Source organism: Centruroides vittatus, unplaced genomic scaffold (assembly GCF_030686945.1).
Source record: "Centruroides vittatus isolate TY-2023 unplaced genomic scaffold, ASM3068694v2 contig_885, whole genome shotgun sequence".
NCBI classification, from domain to species: domain Eukaryota; kingdom Metazoa; phylum Arthropoda; class Arachnida; order Scorpiones; family Buthidae; genus Centruroides; species Centruroides vittatus.
This window is the reverse complement of record NW_027122577.1, coordinates 1,216,523-1,229,314: the sequence shown is the minus strand read 5'-3', so window position 1 is coordinate 1,229,314 and position 12,792 is coordinate 1,216,523. Positions and strand designations below refer to the sequence as shown.

At 32.7% G+C, this 12,792-nt stretch overlaps 2 protein-coding genes across 3 annotated transcripts in view; one reads left to right on the top strand and one right to left on the bottom strand.

Moving 5' to 3' along the window:
• Ercc1 (DNA excision repair protein Ercc1) overlaps positions 1–7,924 on the bottom strand; it is a 15,732-nt gene extending 7,808 nt beyond the window's left edge. The window contains exons 1-2 of one of the 2 annotated variants that reach the window (XM_067280614.1): positions 7,720–7,924; positions 1,476–1,690 (exon numbers count right to left, since the gene is read on the bottom strand). In XM_067280614.1, the coding sequence (XP_067136715.1) occupies positions 1,476–1,690; positions 7,720–7,773 (269 nt within the window). In that variant the 5' untranslated portion in view covers positions 7,774–7,924. The remainder of the gene's footprint in view (positions 1–1,475; positions 1,691–7,719) is intronic. The other variant, XM_067280615.1, reaches the window with a different exon arrangement.
• Positions 7,896–12,792, top strand: LOC136983758 (ras GTPase-activating-like protein IQGAP2). Its single transcript, XM_067280601.1, has one exon. It carries the CDS (start codon positions 8,160–8,162, stop codon positions 12,774–12,776), a length of 4,617 nt encoding a protein of 1,538 aa, XP_067136702.1. The 5' UTR covers positions 7,896–8,159; the 3' UTR covers positions 12,777–12,792.

Here is a 12,792-nt window from a genome sequence, read left to right as displayed (position 1 = left end):
ATGGAAGGGTCATTGTTGTGGATGTTCATCCAATGGGTGTCTTCTCCTCTTCTTGGGTCCAGTCTGACTTATGGAGGCCTGGGAGACGGGATGCGCACAATGTCCCGATCTAACTTCCTGTTGAATCGCTCTCCCCGAGTTCCTGCGACTCTCGCCTTTTATCTCCTTAACGTGGGAAAGGGGGTCACATGACCGTCAAAAGTTGACACAACAGTGCTGAGTTGGCACTTACGTGCCAATTTTCCCATCAGATTCTTATCAAAACGGTGATGACGATCTAATTTCTCACTCGGCACATTCTTCCATTGGATTTGTTACAATTTCTGACAAATGTGTAAATTCGCGGCTTTCACACGACCATTTATCCCTTTTTCTTTTGTTGGCATCTTTTGATGATTTTTGCCTCGCAGGCGTCATTGCTAATTTGTTCGATAATCATTTCAGCTGCTAGCATTTGCAGTCTAACTACGTAAGTTTGTACGTCCTCATCTCAAGCTTGTACACAAGTGTAAAATTTCCATAGCCTCAAAGAATAAGGTTCTTTCTCAAATTGCTGGATCATAAGTTTCTTAAACTAATGCCTTTATAACTTGATTAATAGGTTGAGATCGCTTGATAAATGGGATCGTAGATCGTTGAGGAAATTCGAGTTCGTTGCGTTGGCTTATCAGGGTTCTTGGATTGAAAGGATTTGAATGTTCAGAGAATGGCAGCAATGGACAGGAATGGTGATCAAAGAGATGGGCGACAGAGCACAGTTAAACTACACTCACATGAAAAGGAGGTGGGTCAGTGAACTCTCACTGTTGATTTCGATGTTTGTCTTTTTTATTTTGGGGTCCTCCCCTTTGATTTTGATGCCGTTTTTAAGCAATATTAAGTTTTTTTGACCAATAGATGAATTTTGGATGAAAGTTCCTGGTGACACATACATTCAGAAGTTGTCACCTTTGGAAAGGAAGTAAATCCGAGGAAAGATGCGATCACATCCTTCCATTTTTTATTAAGTGTTGGGAAAATTTTTCTTTATATAATATGAGAAATTTAAGTGTTATTCTTAATTTTATATATTTTGTTGTGGTTAAATAAAATTTCCATCTCATCTGGACTCTCACATATTAAATTGGCAGCGACTGCATTTTAATGAATCATCACACATTAAATGAAATCACACTTAGAGAGTTATTCCTGTATAATTACAAGAAATAATTTTTAAAATTTGTTCTCTCGACATGTTTTTTACTAACAGGATTATTTATCTTTAAACGACTTAAAGACATTTCATGTAATTTTTTTTTAATTAACATATTTAAATTTTATCAGTTTTTATTGTTTTATAAGTAATATCTAATATCTATTTATTTTGGTTTTGAAATTGTAACTCCAACTGTTTCTCCAAATAGTCCTCTTGAATGCTCTTACATTCTACTAAATATCAAAACTGTAAAGCATTAATTTTAAATAAATATACATACCTGGAAGGTGCAGACAAATATGGATCTTCATAGTATTTTGAGTTCTTTAAATGGCCAAAAGCATTTTCAAAAGCCGAAGACAAAGACGACGCATTTATTTTGTGTTGCATTTCATTGGTTTCTTGTGGATCAGATTTAGACAATTTCTGTTTCTTTGCTTCATTTTCTGCTTCTATACTTTTTAAAATTTCACCAGGTTTAAAATGGGTGGGAATCTATAAATGAAATGATTTAAAATAAACTTTAATAATTCTCATGTTTTGAAGTACAGTGGAACCTCGGTATACGCCTGCTTTAGAATACGTCCTGTTTGGACGAAACAAATTTTGCTCGGTATACGACTTAATTATATGCACCATCTATGAACAAGTACCACTATCGGTGTACTAGACCAGACTAAACGTTCGTGGTGCCACGGTCTATAACTTTGTTAAATTTCTTCTGATTTTAATTTGTAAGTAAAACTTTATTATTTTTATTAATCATGAATTGCAAAAAGGCAAATGAAAAGCAACAGAAAACTAAAAAAAAATGACTAGAATCACAATGGAACTGAAAAAAAGAGATTGTTGAGAAATATGAAGGTGGCATGTGTGTCGAGACTTAACTGTTGCATACCATATTCCGAGAACAACGATATTGACAATCGCGAAAAATAAAGACATTATTAAATCTGCTAACATTGCGAAAGGGGTTAAATCAATTTCTAAACAGAGATCGGAGACATTAGATCATGTTGAGAAATTGCTTTTGCTTTCAATAACTGAAAAACAATGTGCTGGCGACAGCATATCAGAAGCAATTATTACTGTAATAACTTTAAAAATCTATAATAAAATTTATTCTTTTATTAATGTGATCAAACAGTGTTTCAATTATTTTACAACCCCATTAATATACTATACCAAGAGGAGTTTTTTTACATGAGAACGGATTATCATTTTTACATTACTTCTTATGGGAAAGGTTGGTTCGGTATACGTCCTATTTGGTATAAGTCCAAACATCAGGAACGGATTAAGGTCGTATACTGAGGTTCCACTGTAATTGAAAATAGAAGAAAATACTAGTATATTTTTATTAAACTAACTACATCAAAATTAGGGTTTCTCATTTCCCGGTCTTCTGCTTGTCCCGGAATCCCGAGATAAAAGTGAACTGTTTCCCGGGATCCCGGGACAAAATTAATTATTTTTAAGATATACAAAATGTCGTGAAATCAAATGATTTAATTATTTTTCGTTTTTTAAAGTAATTTTAATGTTCTGCATCCTCCAAAATCATATTAATAATGCTGTATAAGATATGTATTAAAAATTACCTTTGAATTACGTAGAAATTTTCACAAATAGAAAAAATTTATTAAAGTTTGCTAGAAACTGCATACAGCAACGACAAAAATGCCTTTGAATTGAGTTGAAAATTAAAAAAAATAAACTTAGATCAAACTTCTAACTTAGAAGGCAATTTTTGATTTTTTAAATAAAATATAATACAAAATATTGTAAATTTTTATAAGATTTTAAAAAGCAAACATGGTCAATACTCCGATCACTCAATCTGATTCTTATTTTAGTAATGAAAAGTCTTGCTACCGAAAATGCCTTTTCCGATTCAATTGATGTGATTGGAATCGTGTTTAATGCATTTAAGAGAAGACAAATATGTGTTTTTCATATGTATCCTGAAAGATTTCTAGTTCGTTTTCGAGATTGTAGTACTTCTTTTGTTCTCTAGTATTCTTGATTTGTCTATCTTGGCTGCATTAATAGAAAGACCATAGCCCAATAATTCGGCAGTTCATCTGTCTTTAATAATCAGGTTATGAAGAAAAACTTCATACTTGCAGACTTTGTACTCGCTTGTATCCTTGCCCAATTTGCACATCTTGGCATTACACAGTTATTGAAGCTACTAAGCATGGTTAAAAATTAAGACAGCATAAGCACACTTATTCCAGATATTACTGGTAAAGAATTTTGAGTGTTCTGCCACAAATAAGCTACGTATTGATTATTGACCATTTGTGACCTGCCATAACGAACAAAAGTTAAAAAAAAACTAATAAGTAGGTTTAAAATTAATAAATACAAATGTATTCTGACGGTTTATGAGTTAATTATACTTTCTATTTGCAAAATTTCCTCAACCTGAACAGAAAACAGTAAATTTTTAAAAAATTTGCAGGATTTCCCAGGATAAGAAAAATTTCCCGGGTTAAAAAAACGACCGGGATCCCGGAATCCCGTTTGAGAAACCCTAATCAAAATCATAAAAATAGCTCATAACTATATTATATATTATTATACATTATTTTTGTAGTTTTTTGTTTTATGAATATCTGATTTTCAATATTAAACTACAACTACTTTATATCATTAAATACACTCATTCCATTTTCCTGACAATAAATATTTCATTAACAGTCTTTAACTTCCTGATAAAAGTTTGGAAGTCATTACTGTTAGATTATCAATGAGTATTTTAATTTTTCCTAATCTAAAATAAAACTAATGTATTTTATTATTATTATTTCTTATAAAACACTATATATTTGGGCATATTGAAGAATTTAAAGAGAAAAGTGATGAATTCTTATGGCTTTCGGAAAAGGATGGGTATTTGTAACTGGCTCGGGCTTCATCTCGGTTTTTCGGGCCTATCCGTAACTAACCCATAATAATAAACTTCTATGTACGAGAAGTTTGACCAAATTTATTGAAAAATATCTATTATAATATCAATAAAAATTAATATCTAATATCACTGTTAAATAATAGTTTAGTATACTATAAGCTTATTGTAATATTGCACTATTACTTTAATTGCATCTTTATTTACTTAAAATATCATGATTTTTTTGATTGCAGATTTAACAAAATAAATACTTAAAATATTAATGAAATAAATAAAAAAGTTTTAGTTGCTGATAACATTTCCAAATAAAACAATGTTACTAGGTAAACATCTATCATTTAGTCATCAAAACAAGTAATTTCTTGTTTGTGTGACTTAGTTTTGTAAAACTCACACAGCTGATTGCAGAGAATGTTTAGAGGCCAACAGCAGTTTACAGATCGGGTAGACTGCGGTTCAGAAAAATTTCATTGCAGAGACAGCGTTTTTCGAGCTTGCCATAATGTAGACAGCGATTAGAAACAAGTTATTTGACCTATTTTCTAGACTCACTCGATAGCAGGTTTAGAGGGCTTTTTAATTCGAGTGGTAGTTTTGTCGGTGGAAAAATTTAGATAAAAATGGATATCGTTCCTTTGATAAATGTTGTAAACGGTACAAATCGACAAAATTATTCATTAATTAATTGCTTGGAGCAAAAATAACAAGAAAGTGGCCTAAGTCCATTTTCCAAAAAAATTAAGTCAGCTGTTAAAATATTTACATTTCTAATTATTTTTCATTTTAAACAATTTTCAGCTTATTATATTTGAAATTCATTAAGATTTTGGAAAGAGAAAATTAACTGGTTAATAGAACAATAAAAATTTTATTTTGAAAGTGATCTAAGTCTGCTTTGACAAGTTTCAAACTAATAAGGAGCATACTATGGAGTAAAATTTTTATTAGTTAATAATTACAATAATAAATCTATTAAATATAACATAATTTTACAACAATAGCATACTGATGGTGTGCTATCTCCGGTAATCTTAACACCTACCATAATCCTAACAGAAAATTCTTATATCCTAATCTGAATATAAAGATGTTTAGTTTATACTTGCTTGAATGTAAAGAAAATAAAACAAGTACTGTTATTGAGTGATCTTATAGAAAAATTTTTAAAGAAGATTTTCATCTACATTTCCACCAGCTGTGGAAAGATACATGTCAAAAATGCAATCTATTACACATTGAAATTAAGGTATCGAATAATTGTGAAGAAAAAGAGGCAAATCTTGTGGAAGAACGTGATACTTATTTTAGACGAGCAGAATTGGTTTGAAAATCATTAAACAAGACCAAGATCTAGCATTATTTAATCCAGATCACTATTTTGCTTTTTCTTTCAACCTGCAAAAAGCACTACCTTACCCAAAGTTGACTACTTCAGTTGCATATTACAAGCATAATATGTATGTTTTAAATCTGGTTTTTCATAATTTACATGATGATAATGTTTACATGTATCTCTGGGATGAAACTATTGCATCCAGAAGTGAATAGGAAATAGCATCATGTATTCTGAAACATCTAAAAAAAATCTTAGAAATATTTTAAATTAAATAAATTAAAAATATGATTAGTAATTGCAGCCAGCATTGTGACAATGTCACAATAATTTAATTCATTATTCTGCATATTTCAATAATTTCCACTTAATCCTTTAAACGCAAAATTGACCAAAATTGGCTGGTAAAAAAATTGTTAAACTGACTTTTCTATACAAGTTCCCCTTGAAGCCTGAGGGGTAGAAACAATTTAGTCTCTATGAACATTGAAAAAACAAATTTTCAGAGCTTAAAGAGTTAAAAAAAAGATGACAATCAAATATTCCTTCGACTTCATAGTTAGTACTTTCCTAAATAAATATCAGTAGATCAAAAACACTTTACAATCAACTAATTCTAGAAATTACACAAATTTTAGATTGAAGGGTTTAGGTGTAAAAGATTTCCATTACTGCATTATAGTGCATACTAACTACTAAACAGTAGCATACTGTATTTCAATTTAAATATTGTATATACTTTTTAGCTTTAACATGTACTTTAATCTGATTAAAGAAAAAATAGAAAATTAGATATTCATCTAATGAACATCTACAATGGAAAAATTGAATATCTAAAGATGTTTAATCTTTCCATTTTCTATATACTTTCATTATGACATTATTACTATCTTTTAAATCAAACCCTTCACTTAACATCACAGAAGGCAGTATCCACAGACAATTACAAAAGGGCATAGCATGTACTGTACATTATATAAAATATACAGTGTGTATATATATATATATATATTGTGTGTATATATACTGTATATACATACACAAGTATTTCTCGATTAATGTGCTTAATTAATACCTCGACGCTACAGAGTATATTGAAATCGCCTCAATCAAATACGGCACGGCAGTACCTCGGTTCTCAAATAAACGATCACAAGCCTCTAGAACAAATTTTTGGTTAATAACAAATATTCTTTTAAAATTTTGTTGTCGGTAAAAAGTTTTCCGTGATAAAAACGAATGACTAATTTAAAACAAAACCTTAGAGCTCCCTCGAGAATTAAGAATAGGGGAACTCAAAGACAAAGGTGGCACGTGCCCAAACAGACGGACGCCCCAGTCACAGAAATACAAATTACAAAGAACGGTACAGTAGAGCATCGATTATCCGAAACAATTCGGGCCCAGGGTCGTTCGGATAACCAATCGTTTACAAAAAAAAATATATCAAACACAAAACCTTATCGTATATATTTTGTATCACACTTCTTACAAATACATACCTTACATAAAGTAGTACAGTACATTACAGTAGGCTTAGTTTAGGTGGGCGGGAGGAGAGAGAGTGCCGCAGCACCATGGCACTAGTGGAAATTTGAATTCATCGACCACAACACTTTTAGTTAATCAACGTTTCGGTGCTCTACCGTATTTTCATATTACAATTCTCTGTGACGAATTTTATATTAATATTTGAACGTATAATAATATAATATTTGGTAGAAGTTAATGTTACACCTAGGTATTGAGATGGCGGCTCGTCTCCAATCCCAGCAATCAGAAGAAAGAAAACAGTGAGGACGCACATTCTAACCTAACCTAACCTAACCTAACCTATTCTAATAATTATGGTAATTTATTAGAATAGGTTAGGTTAGAACGTGCATTTCCACTGTTCCCCGTCTTCTGATTGCTGGGATTGGAGACGAGCCGCCATCTTCGATACCTAGAGTAACATTAACCGTAGAAGTTACTTTCAGATAAATTGTGTATAGACTACATACATAAATTACCTAAAGTAACTTGTAAAATCTTTCTTTCATTTGAGCTAAACACAAAATAAACTTTATGCATCAAATGTTTTCTGTTCTGCATTATTTATTTATTTGAGAAAGTGAAAAGAATGATTCACGTCAAATGAATACAGCAGTTTAACTGTAAATCTAGTAAGGAGGAGAACATTGAATTTACAGGAAGTGAAATTGTACAGTACAGTCATCACGTGCGACTCGAATATAAAAATGCACACGAACTGACGTAAAATCGAAATGTGACGTCACTTTCACTTACGCTTTCGTCTGAATCGGGTAATTCGAACGTTTCGTCCATCTTACACCGTTAAACCGTTCTTATTTTCATAATGCGACTAATGTAAAGTTATTATATCTTTTAAATTCTATCGAAACATTAACTACCACGTCTCCCAGCAGACGTTAAAAATGTCTACAGTCTCATCTCGTGGCGTTCGAGATTATGGCTACCGTTCGGCATTCGGTCACGTGATATATTTATTTACCGGAATTCCAAGCTATTCGAGAACGTTTACGAATTTAAACAAATTAATCGAAATTTTTACGGTATAATAATTATTGGTTAGTATAAATGGCCGAAATAAATAATGGACCCGTCACGTGACGAGGTAAGAGTATCATCGGTTGGGTTGACGGGAGCGAAATTTGAATCGGAGGCCGACTTTTAAAAGTTGCCGTTTCGTAATGTCGGCGGAAACGGATGGGCGTTCGGATTGCGCAAATTATACGGAAAGCGACGGGAACGAAGCGGAAAGAGTAAGTTCGGAGATAATGGACGAGAAAAGACAAGAAAACATCGCTTACCAGTACTTGTGTCACCTGGAAGAAGCTCGATTATGGATTCAGTCGTGTATCGAAGAAGAACTGCCGCCCGTTACGGAACTAGAAGAAAATTTCCGTAATGGAGTTTACCTGGCTAAATTAGCTCACAGAATTTCTCCCAATACGGTTCCCGCTAAGAAGATCTACGATCCCAATCAGGAGATGTATTTAAAGAAGGGTCTGCATTTCCGACACACGGACAATATTAACCATTGGTTAAAGGCAATGGAGGATGTTGGCCTGCCTCCTCATTTTCATCCCGATACGTTTGACGTGTACGATAAGCGAAATATCCCGAAAATGGTATACTGCCTCCATGCTCTTAGTTTATATCTGTTCCAACTTGGACGTGCTCCCAGGATTCAGGATCTTTACGGACGTTTGCATTTCAGTACGGAGCAGATACGTGCCATGGAGAGGCAGTTTGAGAGAGACGGTGTCGTTATGCCGGATTTTGGCAAGATACGGGATTCTATTTGTCGGGCAAACAAGCAAGTCACGGTAGATAAAATTGGAGCCGCGATACTTAGCGGCGACGTTCCGAGTTTGAGAGAGGCTCTCGCGTCTTTGGCGGGCGAGGTCGAGATCGATCCAGGAAACGTGGACGCATACCTGCAGTTTCTAGGTAATTTGTATAAAGATCGCGATGTGAGTTGGGAACGGTTGCTTTCTACGGTGGCCGAAGCTAATCGGAACGTTAACATCCAAAACTTTGTAAATAATTTCAATCTGGCTTTAGATTACGGAGATAAAGAAATGCTGATAAAATACTTGCAAAACTCGCCGGAACCGTTAGATATTATAGAAGCTGCTGTTGTATTCTACATGGAAGAATTTTGTGTGATAAGAAAGGAAAATGGACATAACTTGACTTACAAAGAAATAATGGGTGGACTGAAAGTTCTGACTGCCATTGCACAAATTAATCAAATCCTTGTGAACAAAGGCAATCTATTTGAAGGCTTGACCGATAAAAATGCTCATATCTGTGGAGTTAACGTGCAGTTTGTCTCTCAATATGAAATTTTATTGTTACGAATGAGAAAAGATAAAATTCTTAAAGGATTTATCCCCTTTCTAAATCATTACGAAATTCAAGAAGCAGTTGATAAGGTGAACAAACAAATACTTAATCGAGAAGCTATACGTAGGATAAATCGGACAATACGTCAGAATGACTGTAAGAAGCTATTTAAAGTTTTATCTTGTCCAGAAGCTTCCATTCTTTGTGTAGAGCCAAAAAATTCTGATTTATATCAGTTTTTATTTGCTGAAAAACAATCTAAGTGCAAAGATGAATATATTTATCAAGAGGAGATCCAATGTATTGTGAACGAAGCCAACAGAATAGCATTAGATGCCAACTGCACGTGCGTAACAATTATCACCGTCAATAATGCAGTTAAGGATGAAAACTCTAGTATTTTGAAAGAAGCATTGCAAATGCTGAATCTTGTTTTGTCTGATAATTTAAAAATTCTTCCTCATTGTATTGATAATTATCTAGAGAATTTAAAAAAACTAAAAATTAAGAAAGAAAAATGGAGCAAGAATTTAGATAAAGATGATATTGAAACGTCTTGGATAACCTGTCAATTACATAATTACTTTTATTCTTTCAATGTTAAGACACTCGATTGTCGTTGGATGCGGCCTCAGCTCGGTGTGGACTCTTGTTACCTAGATCAAAATGATATCACTTCAATAGTAACTGGAGTAAACTCGGAAGATGAAAGAAAACAATTTCTCAAATTCATTGAGCCAAAAATTGTGATATTGCAAAGTTATGCTCGTGGATTTCTTACCCGATCGCATTTTTCTGCCAGAATGAATTCTTTTAAGCTTAATGTAGATAAAATTATAAAGATTCAAGCATGGTGGAGAGGTTTAATACAAAGGAGAAAATACTTAGTTGAAAAACATGCTTTAGCTATCAAAATTCAGAAAATTATAAAGGTGCAGTCTTACGTTAGAAGATGGCTGGCTAAACGGCATTTTCGGTCTCTTTTGCTCAAAGAACGTGCCGCAAAGAAAATTCAATTAGTTTGGAGAAGTTTTAAAACCAGAAAAGATTTTAAACTTATACTACATTCCTCTGCTCCTCCTTTGAGAGTAGTACATAAATTTGTTTATTTGTTAAGTATCAGTGATGAAGATTATAAAGATGAGTTAGATTTGCAAAAAATGAGAAATAAAGTGGTGCAGACTATAAAATATAACCAAAAATTAGAAAAGGAAGTAAATGATATGGATTTAAAAATTGCCATGCTGATTAAAAACCATCTCACTCTTCAAGAAGTAATTAGTCAAAGAAAAAGGACTTTAACAGGAAAGAAAGATGCACAACTATCAGACATATCATGGCTTGGCAACAAAAAGGGACTTGGAGCTTTAAGCAAAAATAGCAGAACAAAATTAGAGGCTTTTCAGCATCTTTTCTACACACTTCAGACTGAACCTAGATATCTTGCAAAATTGCTACTGATCATACCAATAAATCAAGCTTCCAAGTTCATAGAATCGCTCATTTTAACATTGTATAATTATGGTTCTACTCCTCGAGACGAATATTTACTGCTGTGCTTGTTTCGTACAGCACTCGAAGAAGAGATCAAAACTAAAGTTGATCATGTTGTAGACATATTAACAGGAAATCCTCTAGTTATCAAAATGATAGTGGGCTTTAATAGAAACGGACAAGGTCAGATATGTTTACGTGAATTACTTGGACCTGTGATAAAACAAGTTATAGAAGACAAGAATTTGCATATTAATACAAATCCAGTTGAGATCTACAAATTATGGATTAATGAAATGGAAACACAAACTGGAAAAATGAGTTCATATCCCTACGTAATAACCCAAAGTGAAGCTTTACAACATGAAGAAGTAAAAAATAGGCTTGATAGAACCATCAGAGATTTAAAAGAGAAAACATTACTATTTTTTGATACTATTATTCATTCCTTGAATAAAATTCCATATGGAATATTATATATGGCTAAAATATTGAAAAATGCTCTACATAATAAATTTCCTGATGTCACAGATAAGGAAATTTTAAAAGTCGTAGGGAATTTGCTGTATTACAGATACATTAATTCTGCAATTGCAGCTCCAGATGCTTTTGACATCATAGATGTTGGATTAGGTAATGCGTTAACGATAGAACAAAGACGTAATTTGGCATCAATTGCTAAACTATTACAGTTTGCAGCATCTGGTAAAAAGTTTAGTTCTGACTCTCACCATCTTACTTGTTTAAATTCTTTTTTGAAAAAGTGTCACGAAAAATTTAAAGAATTCTTCAGGAAAGCTTGTACAGTGGAAGAACCAGAAGCTTATTTCAAAATGGATTGTTATTCAGAAGCTGCTCTTATTGCTCAGCCTACAATTTATATATCTGTGCAAGAACTGTGTGATGTACATTGCTTGTTGTTGCAGTATGAAGATGAAATTGCACCAAAATCTTCTGATCCTTTGCATCAATTATTATCTGATCTTGGTCTTCCATCAACTGTGAAATCGCTAATGGGTGAAGACTTAGAATCGATGCCAACCTCCACTATTGGCCAGACTGAAGTTTGTCTTACTTTAACCAACAAATTTTTAGTAAACGAAAGTGAATCATCTGACGTTCAGCAAGTATACGTGAAAACAAAACAAATGATAATAGACCTTCTTCATTATAGAAATGTAAAAGAAACTTTGTTGGATTTACTTAATACTAAGCCTAGTCAAGAGGAGGAATTGAAATTTGCAAACAGCAAGGAAAATCTATCTTTATCAAAGAATGTGCCAAGATTTAAAATCTCTAAGACTGTTGAGCATAAATCATTGTATAACTTACAGAAAGATTTGTTGCACAATTTATCTATTTTAGAACTGGCAGAATTTGTATCAAGAAAGGATAATTATCAAACTATAATAAACGATATAGGAAAAGACATTTGTAATCGCCATTATTATAAACAGTGTTGTCAAAAGGAATTAAAGAAACTAACCGAAGCTCAAGAGAAATTGAATAAAAAGTTATCTTTCTACGAGGATAAACTCGAGTGTTACAACCAATACATTAAAAGATGTTTAGACAATTTATCGTCAGGAAAGAAGAAAGTACATTTCAAGAATTTATTTTTTAAGAATAATAAAGAACAGGAGGTAAAATGCAAGATCTGTTTGAGATATACTGGAGCAAAATTATATGAAAAAGGCATTCTATTGGAAATTACAGATATAGATCATTCCCAACTAAAAAACGTAACATTTGATATTACTCCTACTGAAGAGATGGGAGTATTTTTTGTTTGTGCCAAATTTATGGGAGTGGCAGTAGAAAAAGTAGAACTAGACATTCAAGATTTGCTGCAGTTACAGTATGAAGGAGTAGCAATCATGAAGATGTTTGGACGAGCTAAGGTTAACGTTAATTTGCTTTTATACTTACTAAACAGTAAATTTTACAGTAAAGGATTATGAAATGTTAATATATTTC